The 26270-nt window shown below is 44.8% G+C and overlaps 2 protein-coding genes across 3 annotated transcripts in view; one reads left to right on the top strand and one right to left on the bottom strand.

The window, feature by feature from the left end:
• TNKS (tankyrase) overlaps positions 1–20550 on the top strand; it is a 140098-nt gene extending 119548 nt beyond the window's left edge. The window contains exons 18-27 of the mRNA XM_042049594.1: positions 1333–1521; positions 2868–3105; positions 3783–3865; positions 5619–5739; positions 6372–6469; positions 8312–8386; positions 9580–9685; positions 10548–10734; positions 11497–11653; positions 15144–20550. Of these exons, the coding sequence (XP_041905528.1) occupies positions 1333–1521; positions 2868–3105; positions 3783–3865; positions 5619–5739; positions 6372–6469; positions 8312–8386; positions 9580–9685; positions 10548–10734; positions 11497–11653; positions 15144–15230 (1341 nt within the window). The 3' untranslated portion in view covers positions 15231–20550. The remainder of the gene's footprint in view (positions 1–1332; positions 1522–2867; positions 3106–3782; positions 3866–5618; positions 5740–6371; positions 6470–8311; positions 8387–9579; positions 9686–10547; positions 10735–11496; positions 11654–15143) is intronic.
• Positions 20380–26270, bottom strand: part of LOC121674846 (dual specificity protein phosphatase 4) — a 9353-nt gene continuing 3462 nt past the window's right edge. The window contains exons 1-4 of one of the 2 annotated variants that reach the window (XM_042049595.1): positions 25899–26265; positions 23017–23153; positions 22382–22601; positions 20380–22252 (exon numbers count right to left, since the gene is read on the bottom strand). In XM_042049595.1, the coding sequence (XP_041905529.1) occupies positions 21867–22252; positions 22382–22601; positions 23017–23153; positions 25899–26265 (1110 nt within the window). In that variant the 3' untranslated portion in view covers positions 20380–21866. Of the gene's footprint in view, positions 22253–22381; positions 22602–23016; positions 23154–25898; positions 26266–26270 lie in introns of those variants that run through there. The other variant, XM_042049596.1, reaches the window with a different exon arrangement.

Below are 26270 nucleotides of genomic sequence, written 5' to 3'. Positions count from 1 at the left end.
GGCATAGAGAAGTGTCAGAGATTGATTTTAGCCAGTTACCATTTCTAAAAATCATAATGCCAAGCTAACCTGATTGCCTTGCTTTCTCTAGGAAACATTAAAAAGGCAGTGTTTGGTGCTTTTCCATCAGCTTATTTAGTTAAGAGTTGCTGTATACCTTTCCTGGCATCCCACACTTCTCTCTGAGCTGTCATCAGCCTGTTCAGATGTCTGTGATGGGAGGTAGAGAGGAGATGAGTACTGGTTTCACAAGTTCATAGCTGGCAAGTTTCACAGGCTCTGCCTTTTCCTCACAAAAGTTTCTTCAGTTCTCCCACCCAGCACTTCATGCCGTGTGTCCCTCAATAGGGCTTTCTGTGGCAGAAAAATCACAGGAACAGCAATTGCTTTAAAAGTTTGGCAGAGAGGAAAAATAAAGTTGGCAGTATTTTCACATCACACTTGTTCAGAGACCAAGCTGTTTTATGAGAGCTGCAAAGAGTCACTTAATTGCCATTGAGGGGAAAAAGGCAATCCATTGGCAAGTCTTTGTGCTTCTGCTTACAATCTCAGTGTTTCATGCTCCTACCCACTCATTTTTACTACCTGGTGTTTTTCTTTGCTGTTTTGCACAAAAAAGATCTGCTGGTTAGAGACAGGCAAAGATTTCATTTGTCAGTTTTCTCGTATTTTTACTTGGGAGACTTCAAGGCCAGGATATTGATGGAAACATGGGGTTATAAGTTCATTACTTTTATAACCCATGTAAAACAGTTGTCCCTTGTAACACTCATGTTTTATCAATTACAGTTCTCATAAAATATGATTGAAGATAGAACAGATCTGTTCTGCCACAGATGAGTTCAAAGTCTTGCAAGAAAGAAAGTACAACAAAGACTTTTGTGTACAGACAGGGGTGGCTCCGTAGCACACCACCATGATCTTCAGAGCTTCTAGTATTGTGCCACAAAAGTTGCAGCTCTGTAAATTTGCCAGTTCAAAGTTGTCCACAAATAATTTTTTTATTCAGGGTTAAGTATCATGTCTGCTCCTGCAGCTGGCACAAACTTCATGCTATGTACTTGGGGTGATTCGACAGAAATCTGACTCTGTGCCTGATCCCAATTCTTCATGTGCTGGTGAGTGATCTGGTAGTGCACAGACACAGATGACTGTGGAGCTGCAGTATAAATTGGTACCTGGAGAAGTGTGCTGCTCCTGTGACACAGGAGGCAGAATGAGTTACAGAGGAGAGAAACCACAAGAGTCTCTAGGCACCATTACTTCCAACATGAAAAAGGAATATATGTTTTACCAGTGGCATGTTGATTGAGATGTTCTTGTGTTTTCCAGCATGTGGATATAGCAGCACTGTTGATCAAATATAATACATGTGTAAATGCAACAGATAAATGGGCATTCACACCTTTGCATGAAGCTGCACAAAAAGGAAGGACACAGCTCTGTGCTCTGCTGTTAGCTCATGGAGCAGATCCAACTATGAAGAACCAAGAGGGTCAGACACCACTAGACCTGGCAACAGTAAGTTCATGTTAGCCAGCCACAGGCTGCTCTGGAGGATTTGCTATGTATATTAAATTCATTTCTATGGCTCCAAGGCATCAGCAGTCCTCCACTTCCATTGTGCTGAGGTGGAGAGAGAAGAGCATCTTCTGAGTGCCTGTTTGTGGCTTTTTGTCCATGGGTCCAAGCATTTTCCTTTGGCTGAGATCTTAGTGTGGCTTGTGATTTAAGATTTGCTTCTCCTTAAGGATTCACTCCTGGGATCAATCTCCGCATTCCCGGAAATAAAACTGTCTGGAATGTCTCTGATGATGGCCAGTCTGTGTGCTGTTGGTGATTATTTCTTTGAACCTAGGAGGAACATCAGATGGGCCTTTAGAGGAATGGGAACGTTTAGTGGATAATTACGCTCAGTGCCTCCATATTACCTCAGTTCCTTTTTTTTTTATTAATTCCAAAACAACATTCCAAAGAATTCATTCTACCTCCAAAGATTTGTAGGTGGCTATCAAACTTTTTCCAAAACTGGCATCTGTAAACTTTCTTGTAAGTGGTGTCTGGTTAAAAAGCCTAATAAAGTTATATGAACATGTATGCCCCACCTTAAACAATCTTGATGGAATGGATAATGCAGCCAAATTGGATGCTGTGTCTGGTTTCAGTGCAAGTATCTTTTAGGGCTGTTGATTTATTTATGGAGAGGTCAAGAAATACCTTCCAGAGTAATCTGAGCTCTAGAAAACTTGCTTTGTGATGAAGGATATGAAAATTATTTGATTTCTCTGGGGGACGATAAGGATGTCTTAATCATGTTCTACAAGAACTTTTAAAGAGGAAGTTCTTGAAGATGAGGGTATTGCTTAATTTAGTCAATAAAGGCTAAATCAAATTGTTAGCTAAGTTCTCCTGAGCTCCTGTCCTTTTTTTTATCTGTTCTAACCCTATGAGGTGTGATTATAGCAAAGGTGGTGGTAATCTTTCCACTGAAACCATGTTCCAGTGCACCTGAAGTTGAGCCTGACAGAAATTAAGAAGTGGCATTTCTTGGCCTAGGTTGTGAAGGATTTCTAATAAAGTTGCTGCATTGTTCTCCCTGGCTTTAACACCTATAAAGTCATTGTGCCAGAAAGAAATTAGATGTACCTTCTTACATACCTTTAGAAGTGGGGAGAGCCTGGTTCCACCTGTGTCTTGAGTGGTGAATCAAAATGTTCTTGCAATCATGAATTCCCCTGTGACAGAAGTTGGCAGTTTTCTTTCTAATGGGGAACAGAACAATCAAATAAATCAACTTAAAATTCTTTCCAGAGATCAGTGACTTGTGATAGTAGGAGCTCATGTTGGGTGTTCTTTCTGTTTTTCAGGCTGATGATATCCGAGCTTTGCTGATAGATGCGATGCCTCCAGAAGCTTTGCCTACGTGCTTCAAGCCTCAAGCTACTGTTGTTAGTGCCTCTGTGATCTCGCCAGCATCTACACCGTCCTGCCTCTCTGCTGCCAGCAGCATAGATAACCTCACGGGCCCACTGGCAGAACTAGCCGTAGGAGGGGCATCAAATGCTGGGGATGGAGCAGCAGGAACTGACAGGAAGGAAGGAGAAGGTGCATTTGCTGTTGGACAAGTTTACATTGCCAGAAGTACAGTAGTTTAGTATCAAAATGGGCCGTGCTTTATCTGAAAAGCATTTCTGACTAGCCAGAAAATACTGTGCAGTTTGAACTGTTATCTGTATTTTAAAGTGTCCCATGCTTGTTAACTGTTCACTGTTAACTGTTCATCTGTGTCTGCTATCAGTGATTAGGTCTGACTACAGATGCAGATCTGATTAGGTGCCCAGATGTTCATTGACTTTACAAAGAAAATCCAATGAGAATTATTTTGATGAAGGAGTACTGATTGTGATGGCTGGGGGATTTTGCTAAGGCTTTTCAAACCCTTTGATTAGTATCTGGAATCCATGCTTTAGGTCAGAATCTAAGGGGATCAGGTAGCAAAAATACACCCACCCTTCTTTTCCTTCTCTTTGCAGTATGAGCCTGTATTTGTCACAGATGGTTTGTGCTTTTAATAGTTGATTCTGAAGAGGAAATGGTGATGAGCTTTGGCACAACGGAAGTAGATTGTTTATTACAGACATAGACAAATTGATTGTAAAAAGAATCAGAGTTGGGAATTTTGAGAGAATCAGTGGTATTGCTTAATTTTTTTTTAAGTTGGTTGGTTTGGTTTTTGTTACTTCAGATGTATAGGATATAAAGACTTGTTTCTTCTCTTACAGTTTCTGGTCTTGACATGAACATTACCCAGTTCCTAAAAAGCCTGGGTCTTGAACACCTCCGAGACATCTTTGAGACAGAACAGGTAAGTGGCAAGCTTCATCTCTGTTTGTATGTTCAGAAGATAAACTAACCTAATAAACTCGAGTGACATTTTCATTGTCTAATTAAAAAAGGGAAGGAAAAACCCCACATTTCACATCTACAGAAAAACAAGTGTGTCCAAGTTTTCTTTCAGTTTTCTGCAAATGAATTGCCAGATACAATATGGTGAAGTTGCGAAACCTACGAAAATACCTTTTCTTGTTGGATTCAGGTGTCAGGTAGCTTTCACTTATACATACACTCTGACTGCCAATTTGGGTTGTATTCTGAGAGTTGTTTTGGACCTTGTGAACTTTGAACATGATGACTATAATGAAGTTAGGTTGAAATGTCACCTGCATTTGTCCTTCAGCAGTCTCGATAGCCAAACAAGCCTTTCACCACCTGTCATGCTGCATGTGATACTTTGGTTAGATGTAGGAAACTCTCCAGTTTGACTATAGGCTGAATTAAAAATCTAGCCCAGGAGTATTCATGCTACAGAATGCAGAAGCTACATTTCCTATTAGGTTAGGATCATAGGATTAACTGGGTTTTGCTGGGCTAACTTTCAAATGGCATTGAGAGATAAGGGAAAAAAACCTGCAGATTTATCAATAATTCACAATATATCAAAAGAGTACAACTAATGTAAGTTTCTCAAGCTTACGTTGTGTTTTGCGGCAGAAGTACTTGTAATGTATTTGTAGATTCCCTTTATGTACTGTTTCTTAAATTTAACATGTTGCAGTTAAATAGATCTGTTTACATGAGTGAGATGGGTGTACTGGTGGAAGTGAAAGGTGCAAGTGCAAGAGACTGGATGTGATGATTATTTTTTCCTCTGTCCTCTGCTGCTAATCTTTTACTGAGGAATCAGGAAACGAAGGTTTAAAATGTAATGTGTTGCTTACAGTTCCAGCTGTTTCTATAAAACACTAGGAGGTATCTCTTCAAAGGTAAAATACCATGTAATTTTTTCCCTTCTGGTATATGAAGCATAAGCTTTTTCCTTTAATTTGGAAGTGTTTCTATTCAGAAGGAAACCAACCTCAAACCACCTATACTCTTCTCAGGTTTTCGTAGTATTTTTCACACCTTCCTATTGCCTAGCTGGTCTTGTTCTGCTTTTGCTTCCTTAACTCCTAACCTGTTGTTAAAATTTTCCCCTGCTAATAAGATTTAACAATGCAAATCGGATTCAATATATTCATCATTTTGAAATAATCTAGCTCTTCTTGTAAGTTTCTTTGTAGAAAAAACAAGCTCATCTTCTTTAAGCTTATTCTTTTTTCCAGCACTATCTTCATGTGCACTTTTTCACATTGGCTCGTTATTGGTAAGCTTGTAGAATATTAGCCTCTGCTTGTGTAGTGAAAATAATGAATTGTACAACACTGTGAAACTTTGAATGTTTCAAAAGTACTCCCATATTTGTCCCAGCATTTCCATGCATCCCTCTTCTACCTAAGTAAAAATGTTAGTGAGAACCTTCTGTGAGAACCAGCTCCTGTTAATTGGTGTGAGAGAAGTAAAAGTTGTGCACAATTTCAGACTGTAGCAGCTGGGTATGGTCCTGTGATAGGGAGAGGTTTGCCAGAAGGTGGCAGCAAGTAGAAGTGAAGCAAAACATTAACTACCTTCATGCATTTGGTTGCACCATGAATACTTTGCTTTTCTCAAGTGATAGGTCTCCAGCCTTGAAAGTCAGGCCAGGTTTGGCAAGTGATTTCTGTGATCTTTCACCTTTCCAGATAACCCTGGATGTGTTGGCTGACATGGGGCATGAAGAGCTTAAAGAAATTGGGATCAATGCGTATGGACACCGCCACAAATTAATAAAGGGTGTGGAGAGACTTCTAGGAGGACAGCAAGGTAAATATGACACTTTCACTGGTTAGTCTAGGTGTAGCACACACAGGCTCCTGCAAGTCACCTTCTCTAAATGTAGGCATTGTCACCAGGACTTGAAAGAATCTGAACATCAGGAAAGTATATTTGCTGCAGACGTGGTGGCTGAGTGAGTTGTGATAGCTAAAGAATATATTAAGGAGATACCAGACCAAGTGATCACGTGCCTTTTCAGAGAATGGATACCCTGGAGGCAGCTTGGGAAGCTGTGCTCGTTTCTCAGGACCCTCTTCTACCCAGAGAGGAACTTTTGGATTGATTTGCCCTATGTACCTACCCACAGGCCAGTTATATCCTGAAGGGTACACCTGATGGAGTTTTAGCTGCCCCACACTTCCGAGATGTTTCTGTTGAAAGAGGAAGCAATGAAGGGCAATTATATCCCACATGCATTTTTCATCTCTCTTGTAAAGCCTCTGCTGCTAATGAAAGTACTTTTATCTTTTTGAGGTTGTGCTTATGCCTTGTGTTTATTTTGCATTTCCTGCTGTACTGGGGTTGTGTAAAAAGAACAATGATGATGATGATGGATACAAATAGAGCCAGTATTGGTTTTTCCTGTTGATTTTTGTCCTTTTCATTCCTTCTCTTTGCAGGTACCAATCCTTATTTGACTTTCCACTGTGTGAGTCAGGGGACCATTCTCCTTGACCTTGCTCCTGATGATAAGGAGTATCAATCCGTAGAAGAGGAGGTAATCCAAGTCCCTTTCTTAATGCTTCAGTGGCCATTTATTTTTCTTTCCACTGATTAGCCTGTCAGAGCTAAAGTGTGCAATACGTGTTGAAAGTTCTAAAATAGGCTTTGGTGTATGAATGGCATAGATCTGACATGAAATTTAGGGCTCTTCATTTGTCCTTTCATATAGAGAAATGAGGGAAATTATTTTGCTATGTCCTGCCAATTTTTTAAATAAATGGTCTCTGCTCACTTAGTGTTATCCCGATTTTATTTTGTTGTGTTTTGAATTTTGTCTTGGATATTGCCTCATAGGAAGGGTTTCCACAGATTTCCGTAGATAGGTGGACCTGTGAAAATTAAAAGCTGTGTGTGAAGACCAAGGGATCAAGGTCTTGCAATTCTCCAGGCATTTTCTGTGAACCAGCTTGTTTTCTCTTGTCTCGGTGGCTTAGTTAATCTGTAACCCAGATAAACAGGTCCTGGATAATTGAGAATTGACTGTAATTTTGCCTCCCCCACACACACATGCTCTTTTATTTAAGTCAACTACAAGGACATACCATTTTGAAAGCAAAAATCGTAACAGAAAAGAGACTTCCTGAAGAGCTGTGTTTGGAAGAAACTCCATTCTACTGTGCATTTGCTATTTGTGTCGTGTTCCTACACTATAGCACAGAAGTGTTTGGAGTCTTTTAAAAAGTCTAGATAATCAAGATTGCTTCCAGCTTACCTGGGTGTATTTTTTATTAGTAACTTCATAAACTGGAGTTTGTGTAGATCTTTTTTATAAACTTTTCTGAAAGAAAGGGTCACTTTTCTGCCATAGCAAATTGGAATATTTTTTTGAACTGTTATGTAATATTGTTGCTGTAGCTATAAATACTTCTCTAAAAGACACAATGAAACAATTTCTGAGGGAATCAGAAATGCTCTGCTAATTACATAGGAGAATTTATAGTGCAGGTATTTTCCTAATACTAAGAAATGCAAACTAAACTCACTAAAATCACATTTATTGTTTCTTCAGAGTGATCTTTTTGTATATTAATTGTCAAAGATTTTTTTTTCTAATAAAAATCAGGTTTTCTAGTTGTATATCATTTTGATACCATTATTCTCCTTTGTCTTATATGGATTTTTATTGCAAGATTGTGATGCCTTTTCCTGGTCTTAAAATCAAGAGTCATACACAGTTAGAAGGGGGAAAGGGATTTTACCTTGGTATTTATTTTTAAGGATCCTTAGGTGTACACGTCTAGGTCATGTGCATCCAGAGGCACCCCACCGAGTCTATCTCCCCAACATGGGGTATAACATTATAGGTTTTACTAATTAGCATATCTATCAAAGATTCCCCAATGAGAGGTTCAAGTGAGCCCCCCCCCCCTCCCCAAGGAACCTTCCCCTGGATGGTTCTATCTTGGTTTACAGAATGTGTTCTGGAGAGGACCTTGGGGTCTGGGGCACACTGATCCCTAACTACGAAGCTTCTAAAATGTTTAGTCTCTTAGCTTGACAAACAAGTCCAAGAATGTAGGCAGTAAGTGCTAGGAATACAGAAGTTGTAAAAAGGTATAACAGGGGTATAAAAGAAAAGGCAAAAATCTTCATGGCATCAATCGGATAATTGCATCATCCAGCTTCCCTGCTGTGGAACAGCATAACGTGTTGGGTGCTTGAGAAATTAGGGTATAATGCAGTTTAAAATTGAGATGACTTTTTTTTGTACACCTTTTAATTCATTTTCCATCAAGATTGTCTGTTGTTGCCAGTGATATACTGAGACACTACATGGATACTTTGCCTTGCTAGCAAGGTTTATGTGCTGAACTTTCAGTTTTGGTTTTTTATGTAGATGCAAAGTACAATCCGGGAGCATCGGGATGGTGGAAATGCTGGTGGGATCTTCAACAGGTACAATGTCATCAGGGTAAGTTTCAAAACCTCTCAGTTTTATGTGGTAAAGTACGTTAGTATTTATGCCAGCAGGCAGAATCAGTTTAGTGGTTTGCCCTTTTACATTTAAAGTTCTTTGTTGAAATGGTATTCAGGAACAGAGTTAATGCAAGTGCTAAAATGAATGCATGCTGTGCACAGGGAATGAGGGAGAAGTGTCTGCTTGGGCTCCTAAAGAAGAACTGATGTTGAAGACAGATGTGGTGAAGAACCTGATTGAATTTCAGAGGCCTATAACTTCTGTATTTGACCCTTGCAACACAGATTTTTTTTTTCCTCAGTGTAGTCTTTTCTTACCTTTTTAAAGGATATTAGGGAGGGTGTGAAAGGATGATCATGACTTCTGATAAGAAGTTTCTATCTCCCTATGCAACTTCCCAGACTGACACCACCTCCTTTGCCCTTACCAACTAGAAAAATACCTTTTACAAGCCGTGGCATTCCAGAAAATAGTATTGTCTTTCTGAGGGAAAGTACAGTTTCTGGTTTCTTGGAAATCAGAACAGAACTTGGTTTCTGAGCTCCAGCAAACCTGTGCTGCCTGTCTCTTTGAGAAGTAAGCCTGTGCAGAGCCTTTGCAGCTTGATCCAATAGATCATGCATCCTGAAGTAAAACTCTGCTTCCATCCTACTCCCAAACTGAAGGTGAAGTCCTTTACAGAAACCACTGGTATTAGAGCATGTGGCTGAAATGATACAGATAGATTAAACAGCACATCTCCTTTTTTTTCCCCTCAAAAGATGGTTCTTTTCATAAAAAATAAACCTAAACTAGACAGCAAGTTTCAAAGAGCTAGACAAGATTGGTCAACAGAGCTCAAAGCAGAGAGGGAAGGAGTTCCAGACAGTTTGTAGTTCTTTGTGGTGTTGCAGGTTCTGAGAGAAGAAGCCTGAAAGTTGTCCTTAAACCTGAAAACTTAGGCTGCAGTTTCACAGTAGTTTTAACCATTTGTAAGTGTGTGCTGCAGAGCTGTTTGAGAGACTTCAGCCTTGCGTGCAGAACAGCCATGGGGTTCTTTATAGCATTCATGTGTCTTGCTGTCAGTTTCACTGTCAAATTAATGTGAACTCGGTGAAACTCTATTTCATTTCAATTGCAATTCAAATACCTGTGAGAGATTGAAATGTTATGGTGACAGCGTGGTTGGATCTGTTGTTCTGCTGCAGATTCAAAAGGTAGTGAACAAGAAGTTGCGGGAGAGATTCTGTCACAGACAGAAGGAGGTCTCAGAGGAGAATCATAATCATCACAATGAGCGCATGTTGTTTCACGGTAAGGAAGTCGTGTCTCTTTGTACGTATTGGTTTTTAACAAAAAACCCCAAACCTTGCAAGGACCCACAGGCAATGTTATTGTTGCTGTGTCACCATCCTGTGCAAGTAATTGTGTTTCTGCACTAGAAATGCAGGGGGTACATTGGGGGTGTGGCAGTGGTGGAGTTACTCTGTGTAGTTGCTGCAATCCTAAAAGCTGCACTAGGTAAGAAATAATTTTGTTATGTTTTGGTTTTTTAAGAAAAAGGAAGGTTTTTTGCTAAGCCCTATCTTAGTCATTTTCAGTAAAGCTGCTGGGATGATGTTACATTGCTGTGAGAAAGACATGGTGTCTTCTAAATGGGGGGAGCAGCACGCAGTAAAAGCGTTTTACCCTGGTGCTTCAGGCAAGCATCAGGGAAAGGAATCAAAACCAGCCATGAGTTTCAGCAAGATTTCTCTAGAAATGCCTACAAATGACAATTGCCTGAAGGTCCTTCTGCCCTAGATTCTTCTGTGATTCTGTGTAGGAAATTGGTTTTGGGTATGATTGTCCTGACACCTTGCCCCACCTTAACCAGTACTGACTGTGTAGAGAAGGTGTGCATTGACAAGATAAATTGCACCGAAATGTGAGTGGGGGGAAGCCATTTAATGAGATCTGTGAAATGAGTAAGAAATGAGTCACACGTGGGATTTTGGTATATAATGATAAATCCCACACATCACAGCATCCTGCTGGGTATCGCCCCCTTCCAGCTGACTGAGCACACTTTCTGGTATTTAATGGTCTATTTGAGGCAGATAAACTCCTCTTGACATTGAGTCTTGTATTACTATACAACTTAACAAGTATGTGTCTTTTTGTGTCACTGTTCTAGGGTCTCCTTTTATTAATGCTATCATTCACAAAGGATTTGATGAAAGGCATGCATACATTGGAGGGATGTTTGGAGCTGGAATTTACTTTGCTGAGAACTCCTCAAAAAGCAACCAATATGTGTACGGAATAGGGGGAGGAACAGGCTGTCCGACGCACAAAGACAGGTCTTGTTACATCTGCCACAGGTATGGACCCAGCAGAGTTCCCTGCACGTAATTCTGGCTGTCCTGCTTTTTATGATCCTGGCACAGGGTGACCTGCAGGGAAAGGAAGGCCACTTGAGCTTGGTCGTGGCAGGAAAAATGCAGTTTTCTGTTTGTCAGGGCTGAACAAAAATGAATATAAATGCAGCAAGTCCCACAGGAAGGTCAAAAATTACATCTAAGAGTGCAGTGAGTATAAATCAAAATGAGCTGTTGCTCAGGAAGGAGGCTTGAAACAGCAAGTTTGAAAATGAAGAGTCAGGGGAAAATAGCAATTAAACTCCAGGCACTCTCAGGACAAAACTGCAGTGCAAAGTGGTGGTCAGCAGTACTTTGTTGTACTGTGGATCAGATAATTTTGGAGGTAGTGAACAGGACTTAATCACAGCTTTGTTTCGTGCTGGAGTAGATCAATGTGTTTCTCACACTTTGACACCTGTCCAGTCCCTGCTGGTAGGAACACAGAGTTTCAGCTTCTTTCAACAGCTTTACATATATATATATATAAAATGAACTAGAACAGGCCTCCATGTGAGGGCTAAACAAACTGTGTGTTCTCCCTTCTGTGTGTCACAAAAGATTTTTTGTGGCAGGTTTTATACAGTCTTAGAACTGATTTCTAAAAGTGTTTCTCTAAAAAAGCCTTGAGAAATTAATTATAATTAAATAAACTCAAAAGACTGAAATAATTCTGGAAGCACTCGACTCCTAGTAAGATGTTTATATTCTCTTCATTCATTTTAGACAAATGCTCTTCTGTAGAGTGACCCTTGGAAAATCCTTTCTTCAGTTCAGCACAATGAAAATGGCTCATGCCCCTCCCGGGCACCATTCTGTTATCGGCAGGCCAAGCGTGAATGGACTTGCATACGCCGAGTATGTTATCTACAGAGGAGAGCAGGTAGGTGGGTCAGCGAGGACTGGCTTTATGGAAGGACAGAGCTTGGAGCTGGAGCTGGGGTGTGGCTGGTTTCCAGACCAAGTGTGCTTTGATAACCCTGCTGATTAGGTGTTCGGGTTTTTTTTTCCCATTTAAACGGGGAAATAAGCAGTGAACTGTATCTAGACAGCAAATGCTACTCCTGTCCACTGATCTGCTCTGATTTATACCGTGCAGAATTGCCTAATTCCCCCTATGCAGCACTGATGGAGTCTGTTAAGAATTGTAGTTTTTCTCAGTTAACTCTCTTTCTCCCATTGCATTTTACTGGCATTACTGCAGTATCAAGGTCACATGCATTTCTGGGGCTCTGGTATATCTTGAGGATTCTGGGCTTTTTACCTGTAGCTTCCCAGCAATGACAGAGATTACCCTTAAATGGCAGCTGGAATAGCACAGAAATCTTCAAAAGTTGATTTTTAATCTGAATAACTCAGCTAGACCCTGACTCTGGAAAAGTGTTTTGCTTAATACCGTGGGTGGCTCCCAGATCACCTGATGAAACTGAATAATCACGAGTCTGTGGGCCCTGATGACAAACATCGCAGGTCCTGAGGGAGCTGGCTGATGGTGTTGCCAAGCCACTCTCCATCGTACCCTGAGACCATCTCGGTTGGTTGGAGCATGCTGCTAATAATTCCAAGATCATGGGTTTGATCCCTGTATGGGCCATTCATTTAAGAGCTGGACTTGATGATCCTTGCAGGTCCCTTCCAACTCCGAATATTCTGTGGCTCTGTGATACTTGAAAAGTCATGGCAGTCAGGCAGGAACTTCAGTGACTGGAAAAAGGGAAACATAACTCGTATTTTTTAAAAGGGGAGAAAAGTAGACACAAGGGAGCTACATATAGGTGAGCCTCACCTCTGTGCCTCGGAAGATCGTGGAACAGATCCTCATGGAAGGCACATGCAAGACCAGGAGGTGATTCAAGACAGCCAGCACAGCTTCTGTCAGCATAGATTGTGCCTGACCAGTCAAGTGACCTTCTGTGATAGAGTGACAGTGATGGTTGACAAGGGAAGATGGACCGATGTCATCTACTTGTCATGTCCCACATGACATCCTTGTCTCCAGCTTTGAAGGGTAGACTGTTTGGAGGATAAGGAATTGGCTGGATGGACACAGGCAGAGAGTTGTGGTCAGTAGTGTCCAGGTGGAGGCTCATGATGGAGGTGTCCCTCAGGGCTCTGTCTTGGGACCATTGATCTTTAATATCTCTCTCAGTGACACAAACAGTGTAATGGAGTGAACTCCCAGCAAGTCTGCAGATGACAGGAGGCTGAGTGGTGCAGTTGACACAATGGAAAGATGGGATGCCATCTAGGGGGACCTGGACATGCTTGAGAAGTGGGCCCACAAAAACTTCATGAGGTTCAACAAGGCCAAGTGCAAGATGCTGCACTTGGCAATTGCAGGGCAATCCCAGACCTGAGTACAGACTGGGAAATGAACTCATTGGGTGCAGCCCTGTGGAGAAGGATGTGGATGTCCTGATGGCAAAAAGCTGGACATGAGCCAACAGTGCGTGCTTGCAGCCCAGAGAACCAACCACATCCTGGACTGCATCAAAAGAGGAGTGGCCAGCAGGTCAAGGGGAGGTGGTTCTTCCCCTCTACTCTGCCCTCCTAAGACCCCATCGGGAATGCCGCATCCAGCTGTGGGGTCCTCATCACAGGAAGGACAGAGAGTGGGTCCAGAAGAGGGCCACAAACATGATCAGAGGGATGAAGCACCTCTCCTATGAGGAAAGGCTGAGAGAATTGGAATTGTTCTGCCTGGAGAAGGCTGCAGGGAGACCTTATAGCAGCCTTGCAGTGTGTAAAGGGGGCTTATAAAAAAGAGGGAGAGCAACTTTTTACACAGGCACATAGTAATAGGACATGGGGAGGAAACAGTTTATAACTAAAAGATGAGAGATTTAGATTAGATGTTAGGAAGAAATTGTTTATTCAGAAGGTAAGGAGGTCCTAGAAGAGGTTGCTGAGAGAAGCTTTGGATGCTCCATGCTGGGAAGTTTTCAAGGCCAGGCTGGATGGGGTGTTGAGCAACTCAGTCTAGTGGAAAGTGTCCTTGCCTATAGCAGGGGGCCTCAAACCAGATGATCTGTAAAGATCCCTCATGTCCAAACCATTCTGTGATTCTAAAATAAGATTATATAATAAATTTAGGTTCAAAGGAATCTTGGAGAGGTCACATAGGCCAGCCTCTTGTTCATGTTGAATCCAGGCCAGGTTGCTGAGGGCTTTGTTTGACCAGGCGAGTCTTGGAGGCCTCAGCGAATGGTGTTTCACAGCCTCCTGCAGCAGCTTGTTCCTTTGATTACTTATCCTCAGAGTAAAATAGTATTTCCTTTGTATCCAACAGAAAGCTTCCCTGTTTTAATTAATCTCATTCTCCTGCTGTGCATCACAGAAGAGAGTCTGGCTCTGTTTTCTCAGTAGCCTTCCATACATAATGCAAGATTGCTATGAGGTCCCACAAAGCCTTCTCTTTTCTGAACCAAACAAGCCCATCTCTCTCAGCCTCTTCTTCTTTATCCTGTGCTTTCTCCCCTGACTTATTGGTCCTTTGCTGAACTTGGGTTCAGCTTGTTGGCATCCTTCTTGTATTGGAGGACCTAAAATAATGCAGTTTTCTAGATGTGGTCACATGAGTACTGAATAAACAGCAGTTGCTGCTACACCTGATGATTTACCGCAGGCTGCTTGTAGCCTTTATTGCTGCTGGGACACACTATGGATTCTGCTTTAGCTTGCTGTCACCCAGGGACCGCATCACCTTTTCAGCTGAGTGGCTTCTCAACCTGCAGTGTTACAAGGAATTCATCTCAGATGCTTTTGCCCTTGCTGGATTACATGAGGCCTCTGTAGGCCCAGTTTCCTCTCATCTATCAAGGTTCCTCTGAATGGGGCTCTGACCTCTGTCAACTTTAGCTTTGTTCTGGGACTGAACTGGCTACCAGCTGTCTTCAGGAAACACTGGATGGATGGACAGATGACTGACTGGGTTATGTGCTTTGAGTGGGCCAAGTATTCTACTGCCAGTAAAGGCATTTGCAGGTTACATGACAAGTTACTGACCCTTTTGAGGTCAGGCTTTATCAGTCATCTGAGATTTTTGAGTAACTTAACAGGTACTGACCAATTTGTAGGATTAACTAACAAGGGGAGTAACTCTGAATTCCTGTTGCACACAATTTCTGGCAGTGTCTGTATGGAAAAAACATCTTTCTTTCTATTAGTGCATTAACCAAGGTGTTAAGTACAAGGTGTAAGCAGTTCTACTTAGTGCTGGCTAGGTTTGAAATCCTTTTTTTTCTTGCATGCTGTGAACATAGAACTGATTCTTGTGCTGTCCTTCCTGGTCACTGTTTAGTTAAATGCAAAAACTGGAACTTGCTGAGTTACCCTTGTATAAACCAGGCGTTTTTTTCTTACTTTACTTTCAGGCATACCCAGAATATCTCATTACATACCAGATTGTGAAACCAGAAGCTCCCTCACAGACAGCAACAGCAGCAGAACAAAAGACCTAGTAGCTTCAGAGCAGTGAAGAAGGATGTGACTTCAATCTTGGACTGGATGGATACGTGTTTCAGAAAATCAGTATCACATAAAATTCTTAACAACCTGGAAATAAGCTGTATGTCTTCTATAAAGCATTGCTGTCTTGATGAATATGGTATGAGTAACTCTTGCATACTCGACTGCTACTGTTCCTCTTGAGGAAAGTTTACAAGGGACTGCCTTTTAATAACATATCTCAGGCTCCTAGTCTCTGCAGTTACCATGTATAAAATAATACTGTTTTGATCTAGACCTTGGGAACATTATTGTGCAAACGGAAGTCTTTATTGGTGCCATCTCACATGCTAAAATTTCAGACACTACTTTTCTAGTTATTTTATTTGCAGATAAATTGCATTAAGCCCATCTTTTTTTTTTCAGCATACACCATTCATTTCCTGTTTTCAAGAGATCCTATTTATTCTCCTTTTATATTCTGAAGTTGAGCCAGAACCTTCTTGAAGATATTTTGCACAAAGTCAAGTCGACTAAAATCATTAACAATGCAATATAAATTTCATCTGAGGAGGGACTAGGTCAAGTTCTTCGATATAGGGGGTTTTTTCCACACCTCTGAGCAAACGATAACATGAGTGAGTGTAACTTTAGAGTGGAAACAAACCATGTCAGTTTGCTGCTTTGTCTGTGTGAGTTTTCTGGGGGAAGCCCTGGGAAGAGTTTGCAAGGGTAAAACCAGCTCTTGTGCTTGGAAGGACTTCATGAAACAGATCCATGTCCTCTGCTGGCATCTCTAAAAGAACATTTTATAAGGCTCCTGTTAAGTACATGCAGCTTGTGAAATGTTCTCCAGTTACAGCAGTGTATGGTTTTGCTGGGAGAAGCAGGTGAAAAGTCAGAAGATTTCATACAGGAGGGCATATCTAGTTCATGTCCCTCTGTAAGATGAGACCCCGTAAATGGGTTTCAGGCTGGTCAGGGAGAGTGTACTACAGCAGTTTCCTGTCACATCTTGGTGTGTGACATCACAGTTGAAGAGCTTAAGGGATTTACAAAAGTAATAATTTTTTTAAATATCAATTTTACATTTTGATGAGAACAAAATTTTAAAGTATCGTTTGGCAAGCGGATTTGTTTGCAGGTATACCAGAGTACAAAGCTAGGATTTATTCACTTAATACCCTTCTTCCCAAATTCCCAGGTTTATTTTGCTGGGTAGGAGAAAGTTGTTTTTAAGCATTGCATAGCACAGCATCAGACAGTTTCAAAAGTCCCCCTCATGGTGGATATGGATTTAACAAAAGTAGAAACTGTTTCTTTTTTGTAGTGTTTTACAGTTTCAGAGAAGGTTGAAGATCAAGACCTGTTAATTTTTTTCCTAACAACCAATGCCAGGAAATGTGCTTCAGTGTTGCCCATGTAACAACTGGAGGAAAAAATGTTCCTTTGGACACAACACGCTGTGCATTTCCCTATCAACCAGCACTATCTGATGATCCAGTTCATGCATTCAGGTTTTATCCCCCTTAAAGCAAGGAAGCAACAGAATAGTGTGCTTTTATTTCATAAAAATATACGTGCTCCCCACAAGTGGGATTTTGCTAACATGTTTGGGTAAAACACACTTAAACCTGAAGACCTTTTCACTTTCAGCATTAAACACAACATTTTTGTTTTTAACATTAAGGCATTAATGTTGAAGCAAGTCATCCTCACAAGAAATTTTACCCACTGTAAAATCAGTCATTTGATGCAATATGGCTACCTGAACATCATCTGTTTGTAATATCTCTAAAGAAAACCTTAGAAATAGCAATACTCCAACAGAACTTGAACTCTGAGTTTTACTTTTCTTGAGCTGACAGTGGATATATGGTTCTCGCTTCATTCTGTGACCTGATTAACTATGTAGCTTTGAAGTTCCATGCAGGCTCTAGCCTAAGTTGTCCTTTTAAACAAATTTCATTGATAAAATTGGGTGCTTGTATTTTGGCTACTTGTTTCATGGTGTTAGGATTGCAAAGATCACCACTAGGCTTTGAAGCTTTGTATTCGCCATTTAAGTTTGGGGTTTGTTTTTCATTTAGTTAATAATGCAGTGAGGGGATGTGCCTGTCTGCACTAGGGTTTCAGATAGTGGCCTGAGCGAGTGCTGCTCTCCATCCCCAGTTAGACATAGTTTTAAATGGTGAAACAGCTGTGCTACTTAGGTGAGCAAAATGGTTAATGTGGGCATGAAAGTTAAAAGCTTTACATCTTTCAAAAACAAGAACAAATCTAAAAAGTAAAACCCCACTGAGTCCACACCAGATGCTGTTCTTGCTTGTTGTTTCTATGTGCTTGTTGAACTAATGGCTAGTCTGGAATCCTTTTGCAGCCTGGAACTTCTAGAGGATAAAAGTAGCCTGGAGGAGACTGAGGGGAGACCTCACTGGGGTCTTCAACGTCCTCATGAGAGGAAGTGAGGGGCAGGTACCAATATCTTCACTCCTGTGACCGGTAACAAGACTGGAGGAAACAGCATGAAGCTGAGTCAGGGGAGATTTAGGTTGGATGTAAGGAAAAGGTTTTTTACCCCAGAGGGTGGCTGGGCACTGGAACAGGCTCCCCAGGGAAGTGGTCACAGCACCAAGCCTGACAGAGTTCAAGAAGTGTTTGGACAATGCTCTCAGGCACATGGTGTGACTCTTGGGGCTATCTTGTGCAGAGCCAGGAGTTGAACTAAATGATCCTGATGGGTCCCTTCCAACTCAGCATATTCTGTGATTCTACTTTCCAGTATCTTTGAACTGCCAGTGTTAATGTTTCTGATGTTCTGTGCAGAGTAAAGGTGCTGTGTGAGGAAATCATTTTGCAGTGGTTTTTGTCTCGTAATGACGTGATCTCATATCCGTTTGTGGCCAGACACAGAGGAATACCCAGGCCTGATGATGCACCTGTGTGTTGTAGAAACCTGTGCAGGAGTAGCATATGTTGTCTTTGTAGCTCCTCTTACAGTTCAAAACAAAGTGAGGATCTGCCCATCAATATCAAAGTTACTCATGAAAAACCTGGTTGTGGTTTTGGTGGTAGAGCTGCATTTGGCAGGTTGTTAACGGTACAGATGCTGCTGCTTTAGCTGGGGGAGTTAACTACAATGGGACCTTAAAAATGCCATGACCCCATAACCAGGCAGTTGCTGCCTCCTGAGAAATGAAGTTTTTGACTTCCTGAGAAGAGCAGTCCCATGATATTGGGATGCTCATATGCAGCATTGGATCACCACTGGAGGCACAGCAGGAGCTGAGAATGTAAGAATGCTCAGGGCTGGGAGACCAGGGACAGAACTTGGTGTCTGCTGGCACAAGGGACAATGTGTCTCTCAGGCCTGTTGATTTTTGTCAGTGTCCCTTTGAGGCAGCATTTTGAAACTTTTGTGTAGTTTTGTGACAGAACTTTAATAGGCAAAACAGAAAGAAAAGTCACCATCTAACAAAGGAGAGAGGGTTCTGCCCTCCATTGCTGAAACTGTTTCCATGAGGCTGATGACTTAGATACCTGGTGCAGAGTGACATTACAGTCTGAATGCTGTCAACAGAACTTTTGTTAGGATTAAAAGCAGACAGTACAGTACCTTAATAAGGTGTATTTTATTTTCTCATTTTTATCTACCAGTTGTGTTTGATCCCAGCTCCACAGAGACTGTTATAAACCTCTTCTACTAGTTCCACCATGTTGCAGTCACTATTGGTTTTCTAACCTCTGTTTCGAGTGTTCGCATGTGATGCAATTGAATCCCACTGCATTGTGTAGCAGGAATTTATTTTGCCTGCAGACCTGAACTTTGCTTGTTTGTTATGGGAGTACCCCAAAAGAAAATTCTACACTGTGGCAAAAAGAAAACCCTGCAAAATGTTCTGCAGTGTTGGCTCTGATGGGCAGCAGACACAGAAAAGGCATGTGGTACAGGGGAGGGAGTAGCTCCTGGACCAGGGCGCTTTCTTGTCTCTGGAAACCAGCTGTTCCTACTGTTTATTGTAGGTTAGAGGAGGTGTCTCCTCCCTGTGAATGTGTGAGGTGCTGAGGGATGCAAACATGTTGTGCCACTGTGGGGCCCGTGAGAGCTGCTTAAGCAGGTAGCAAATCTCAAAAAATCCCTGCAGTGACGTCAGAGTTTCTGCACAGTTCATGCACTGCCTGCAATTTCCGTATGGGACTGTTAACAGAAATTGCCCTGAACAGGTTTTTCCAAGATGGGCAGAAGGGTCCAGCCATAAAACAGATTAGTTTGAACATTGCTAATCATTCTCAGAAGCTGAGTGTCAGGAAATGTGTGAATTTCTTTTCAGTGGGATTTCTCTGTTTCCATGCTGCTTTGTTACAGAAAGTCTAGCTCAGAAGTCTAAAGTGACGTGCATCTAATGCATGCTTCAGTTTTGTTGAGCTGAGTCTTTGTGCAGCATTGTAAGCCCAGAGAGGGAAGACCCAGGAAAGCACAGATTCAGTTCTTGTCTCATGTAGCAAGTGGCTTGTGAACCTCCACAGGCTTGAATCCATTGGTGGTGGTGGCCTGGTGCAGTCCAGAGCATGTTCTCCTGGTTTTTCAGAGTGGCAGGACACGTGTGCAGAGATGGAGAGGCAGTGTTCCCACCTGTCTGAACACAGAGTAGATGTAAAACCCAGGGGATTGGGGAACACTGTACGTGTGTTAAAATCTCTGAAGCAAGGTGAATGAGCCTGGGAATCTGTAGGGGACATGGGAAGCAGATGCATTTCCATTACACTGACACATATGCCTGTCAAGTGACATTATCTGACTGTTTTTGATGTAACAGTCTTGCTGAACCTGTTGGTGGCAAGTTCTAGTGGTGGTCCCATTAATTACTAATTTCGATTATTAGAGTCTCTGTTATTAAGATAATTTTGACACTTTCTTAACATCTGCAGAACTTGCTTCAGCTTTGGAAATTGAAATGGGGATTTTCTGTGCTGCAGTCCCATGAGCTTGTGCTTTGTCATTCCTAATTGCTTTCTCTGGCAACCCTGATGGCAATGTAGCTGGGGGTTGAATTTCTAGACCTTTCTTTTGTGTAACTTGTTTTCATAACTAGCCCTGTATGTGTCCTCTCTTAGTTGCCAATTACCTGGAGCTGGGATATCATTTATTTATTTCTTCTTTTACCTTCTCTCTCAAAGTTGAAGACGATGGGCAGGTTCTCAGCCTACCTACATGGTGGACTTTAGGTAACATCTCTGTAACAACTGAGTTTGATCTATAAATGTGCTTGGCTAAATGTCTGATCTGCAATACTTGTAATAGTTTAAAAGTCAATAAATACATTTTTAACAGTTGCTCTGTGAAAATGGAATGTGTGCACAACCTGCTGTTCTGTCTTGGTCTTAGGACAAATTTGCTCCAGCCGAACTGTTGAAAACAGTTTTTATTATTTTTATTTTCTCCAAACAATGTTTTCTCCCTCCCTCAGGCAATAAATAAAAAGTTAATTTCTAGAAAAAAAAAAAAAAAGAAGAACAAAACCATACATATGTACATCAGCCACACAGGCATCTTGTGTGTTGGATTGGACTGGAGAGAAGGACAGAGGTAGGGTGGGAAATAAGGCTCCAGGTGGGTTGAAGATGAGGCATTTTCAAGGCTTGGACCAAAAGCTGCAGAAATGTTGCACAGGTGAACAAGACTCAGCACAGGAAAAGGGCTGGTCATGAGGTGGGAGAAGCTTGAAAATGCTGGATGGATGACACCTCTGGGCCAGCCTGTCCTCCACCCTGCAGCTTCTCTCTTCCATTATAGCCCACCCCTGTCCCATCCTGCTGCCTTTGGAAGAAGAGCAGCAGTGGGACCGGTGGAGAGGAACCTGAACAGAGCAATCAAAAGCAGCCCAGACTGCTGCCCCCACCCCTTCTTTCTCATCCTAAAGCCACAGGAGATTGGACCTAAGTTTTGTAGAAACCAGTGATCCACAGAGGCAAGAAAAGAGGCATTTCAGACTACATCTCTCCCTCCGAACCACTTCCCAACCACACAGATTGCTCTCCCCCACTGGAATGGGCTCAGCTGGTGACTTGGCAGGTGCCTACCAGCTCCTGCCTCATCTCCCCAGCCACTGGCAGGGCTGAGGTTGAGTGCAGGCAGCCCTGTGCTATCACTCCTGCTTGCCCCAAGGCCCTGCCTGCAGTTCTGCTTGTCCAAAGTGTATCTGGCTCAGGTAAGCAGCACCCACCACACACACAGAGATTTCTCTGCAAGGGGGAAGGCTGCTGCACAATAAAAACGGGGTATGCTCCCTTGTCAGCCTTGATGAGCTGGGGGCAGAAACATGGGGAGAAGGGGAGGTGTAATAAAACAAGACAGTAAAATAGGGATGGAAACACATGAAGACCAGGCACTTGAGGAAACCCAGTATACTATTTTTTTTTCCTCCCCAAAAGAGCCTGGACAATGTCAAGGTTTGTGGCTTTTAAAACTTCCGTGCTTTCAAAACATAACAATAAAAAGCAAACAAACCAAGATGAGGTAAGAAATCTCTCTACGAAAAAGATGTCGAGTCCAGGGTGAATGGCAGTGTCCGGCACTATTGCTTAACATCACAGGGCTCCACGCCCCCTGCATGCCTGGCACTACCTGCCCGGCTGGCCTCGGCCCTGAGCTAACAGCTGGGCGACGTGGTGATGGGGCTGTGCAGGTAGGGGAGGCTGCTGGGGGTGGCATGGACACCGACAGACACGGGGAAGCTGAAGACAAACTGCGAGGTGGGGGTGGAGGTGGCCTTGCCCCGCTCCCGCAGCGTCCCCGAGGGGCTGACGGCTTCCACTGCGTATGAAGTGGCCAACACCTGCGACTCGAACTGCAGCAGCTGCCCCATGAAGCTGAAGTTGGGGGAGATGATGCTCCGGCGCTGCTTGACAAACTCAAAGGCCTCCTCTAGCTTGACGCGCTTCTTCATCATCAGGTAAGCCAAGCAGATGGTGGCTGAGCGGGAGATGCCAGCCTGGCAGTGCACCAGGACCCGGCCACAGCACTCCTTCACTGAGTCTGGAGGGCAACAGGGGTGAGATATGAGACCCACACCCTTCCACCAGGGCCCAACCCCTCACCAAACCTGCAGGTGGGGGCTGACCTCCCTCCCACCAATGGACACAACATCTCTGCACAGGCACTCACCAATGTACTCAATTGCCTCCATGAACCAGGAGCTGATGTCAGCTTTGTGGTTATCCTCCACAGGGATACACTTGTACTGGTAGTGCCCCTCGAAGTGGTTGGGGCAGTCTGAGGAGACGTTCAGCAGGGCTGTGATGCCCAGTGCATCAAGCATGTCCCGCCGGGCTGCGTGGTAGGCGCTGCCAAGGTAGAGGAAGGGAAGAATTTCCACAGGCCCACCCTGTTACAGAGAAAAACAACAGATATGGGGTTGACCAGAGGACTGCGGCAGGCAGGACACACATCCAGATGGCTTGGAAACACTGAGCTGTGCAGCAACCTGGCACCTGATCCAGGGCCCTCAGAAGAAGGAGCAGAAGCTGCCTTCCTGAGGTGCTGAACCTACTTCAAGCCCTCCCTCTCCCTCTCTTTGTCCTGTTCAGAAACAGGCAGGTGTGGGTTAACAGGATTTGGGCTTGTCCACTCTTTGGGGCACACAAACACCCTGGGATTAGGAGGACCACCATGCTCTCCCATGAGAGGAAAGGAAGCTCCACAAGCCCCAGCTGAGGGAGAGCAGAGAGACTCCCATCGGAGCAGGTTGCAATGCTGGAAGGGCAGTCAAAATAGCTAAGCACTAGGGCTTCTAGACATACCTGGTCATGAAAGGGGGTCCCACAGGAACTGCAGCCCAAATCCAGGGGCTCAGCGCTGGTGGGGGGTGACACATTGCTCAGGGACTTGGTTTTTGCACAGAATTCAGGATACTCCGAGGAGAAGCGCTCATAGCCCCCTGCAAGAAGAGAGGCACAAAGTGTTATCCCAGACTGCTTTCACAGGACTTCAGAACGGCGCAGCCAGAGATGCCCTTGGCCACTAGATGATGCTACAGCGATGGAGAGTGGCCTTCTGCCCCAGGAGGAGCAGTCCGGCTCCTGGCAGCAAGGGGGGAATCCCTGAGGCCCCACCATTCCCTTGGAGCAAGAGCACCAAGTGCAACGATCTTGGCCACCCAAAGCCTCTGGTCCAGGGTTTAGTCCCCTGCATACTGCTGGCCAAAACCCCAGACTGAGGCCAAGGTTGGTCTCTGAGACAATGAAAAGAGGATTTATTTAAATGGGAAAAGCTGCTCCAAGGCCAAAGACTGTTCTGGTCTCATCTTCCCTTGATACCTCATTTTGTCACAAAACACAGGCAGGTCTCCCTTTCCCAGCTTGGCCCTCCAGCTCAGAGCTCCCGAAACAACAGATGAGGAAAGCCCTGGCTCTGGTCAGGTATAGCAAGGCTGACCCCACAGCCCAGCTGCCCTCAGAGAGGTGCAAGCTGAACATGGAGCAGCTTGTCCCTTTGACCTGCTGCCAGGGGAATAAGCACAGGGGATGTCAGGACTTCGTCATGGCAGGCAAAACAAGAGCAAACCCCACTGAGTTCCCAGGACAGGGAAACTTCAGTGTTGGCTGCCAATAAACACTTCTGGTGAGATTTCCTTCTCTCATTCAAATCAAATCAACAACTGTGACATGCTTGTAGGATGACTTTGAGCCTCAAAATCAATGAAAATCAAGTATTTTACTATCACCACAGGACTCCAGCTAGACCAAGCCCTGACTCCCAGGATGGTTCCTGAAGACTCAAACCAACTGCAGGATCTAAGCCTGCATATTTCAGCTTACCAGAGCATGCAGCAGGACACATCTTTCTTATCCAGCTCTGAGACTGCCCTGAACAAGGCTGGAGATATCCAAGACCAATGCATGCAAGCATCTCAAGCAACCCCGGAATCCCTAGGCAGCTAGAGCCCGATACTGCCAGCATCCCAGTGTCCTCTGTGGTTTCCTCCCCCTACAAAAGGAAGGGCTCTCGTACCTTAAAGCAGAACCGTGCAGATGCCTCACTGCATTTGCATTGTCCCTCCCACGCAGCCAGGACAGTTTGCAGAGGCTGCATTTCCCTGGCCTGACATCCCTTTACAGTCCTACTGCTTCGATTTGAAAGAGCATCCAAAACCAAGAGCCCGTGTTAGACAACTTCCAGGGATCTGGTCCAAAAATCCCTGGATCTACTACATTCCACTCCAGTGGTCATCACACCATGAGAGGGAAAAGCTGCCCAGGGTGATGGGCAGAAACATCTTGGAAAGAGCGTTTCTTGGAAAAGAAAGAGACCTTTCCAAATGTTTCTCTTCAATGACTCTCATCAGATTTAATGCTCGGTGAGCCAAGCACCACATCCAGCAGCTCCTGGCTGCACACGCCGACCCTGCCCGGCACAGGAGCCAGGCAGAGCAGGTGCCCATTGCCAAGCAACACCCAGCAGGGCTGTTTCACAGGGAACCTGGCAGCAGCCTGACCTGCAAAAACACATCTGGATCTTCATTGTGACCTGCACCCAACAAATGTGCATTTGGGCATGCACAGCTCTGGGTTAGTGCAGCTCTCAAGGAACAAGAGCAAGATTATTTTAGTAGCTCTGTGGTACAAAAGGAAGAAGACTGTAGTGCCGAGACTGAGTCTCTTGGAGCCTGTTCCTTAAAAAGGCTCCCATTCCAACCAACCTCCCACGAGAACCACAGGGACACCAGAAGCTCCCAGCTGACAAAGGCCACCCTTGAAGCAGAGCAGCATTTCCTGCCACATTCGTGGCTCCAGCACCACGCTGGCTCACGGTGAAGGAGCCTGCTCCTGAGCGAGCCCTTGCTGTGCAGGCACTCCCGCAGCAGCACATCGTATCTCATCCTTGGAACAGCTCCTGCTGCTTTTACTGTATCTAGTACAACTGAAGTGCTAGTTCCTCCATCTATCAAGCCTCCTAATGGATTTGCTACTCTGCATACACATCCTCACCCCTGCTGTAAGTAAACGAAGGAATAAATTGACTCTCAGGCTGTAAACAAAAAAGAAAAAGCCCCACAGAGCTCACCCAGGAACCCCAGCTGAGCATCCCCCGCCCCTAAATCATCTCAAGGCAATTCTCAGGACCAGCAGCTCCAAATGTGCACAACTTCTCATTTAATACACGGCAGAGTGGGGAAGCCCTGATCCCTGCTGTAGCCGCAAAAGGAGCAGAGAGGTATCCCCGGGTTTTCTGCCCGCTGCAAAGGGACATCGGCGTGACAGCAGGTATTTGACCCTGCACAAACACCTCCTCTGCACCGTGGGGCTGGGGATGAACTCAAACAAAGCGTGGGGGGATTTCCCCCCACACGCTCACGTCCCCCAGGTCCCAGGCAGGGGCACGGGGCCCGCTCGATGCCCCTGAGCCGGCTAAGACCGCCCGGGCACCCACGCACGGGGCTGATGGCCGCGCTGCGACCGTCCCGGGACCCCAGCTCCGGGCAGCCCAGCCCCGGTGCGCGCGGCCCCCCAGCCCTCCCGCCGGCTCCCAACTTCTGGCAGGACCGCCGGAGGCGGGAGAAGGGAGCGCCCTGCCCGGGGCGCGGCGAGGCCGGACCCGCATTGCCGAGCGGGGGCGGCTGTCCGCGGCCACGTCCCCGCCGTCATTCCCGGTGTCCCCGCCGCCCGCTCCCCCCCGCCGGTACCTGCCAGGAGCCGGATGTCGGCGCGCGCCGTGTCGCGACGGAGCGCGCGCACCACGAGCGCCACGGTGCTGTCCTCGCGCAGGGCCTCCGCGCGCGGGCTGCGCTCGTCGTACACCACGACGGCGGCGTAGAGCCCGGCCCGCAGCCGCGCCCGCACCTCGCCCTCGGCCGGCAGGATCTGCTCCAGGCTCACGGCGCCCTTGGCCCGCCGCCGCACGATCGTGTTGCAGCGCACGTTGAGCGCCCCGCGGATGTGTCCGGCGCTGTGCGCCAGGAAGGGGCGGCAGTCCAGCACCAGGCACCGCGCGGCGCCGCCGGGCCCGGCCTCGTCGCGGCACACGAGCCGGCGCAGCGCGCTGCCCTCCATCTCGC

Source organism: Corvus kubaryi, unplaced genomic scaffold (genome assembly GCF_017639235.1).
Source record: "Corvus kubaryi isolate FWS band 111438036 unplaced genomic scaffold, C.kubaryi_AGA036_p1.0 71, whole genome shotgun sequence".
Classification (NCBI taxonomy): Eukaryota; Metazoa; Chordata; class Aves; order Passeriformes; family Corvidae; genus Corvus; species Corvus kubaryi.
Note: the sequence above shows the minus strand (reverse complement) of the source record. Positions and strands in the feature narration are given on the sequence as shown.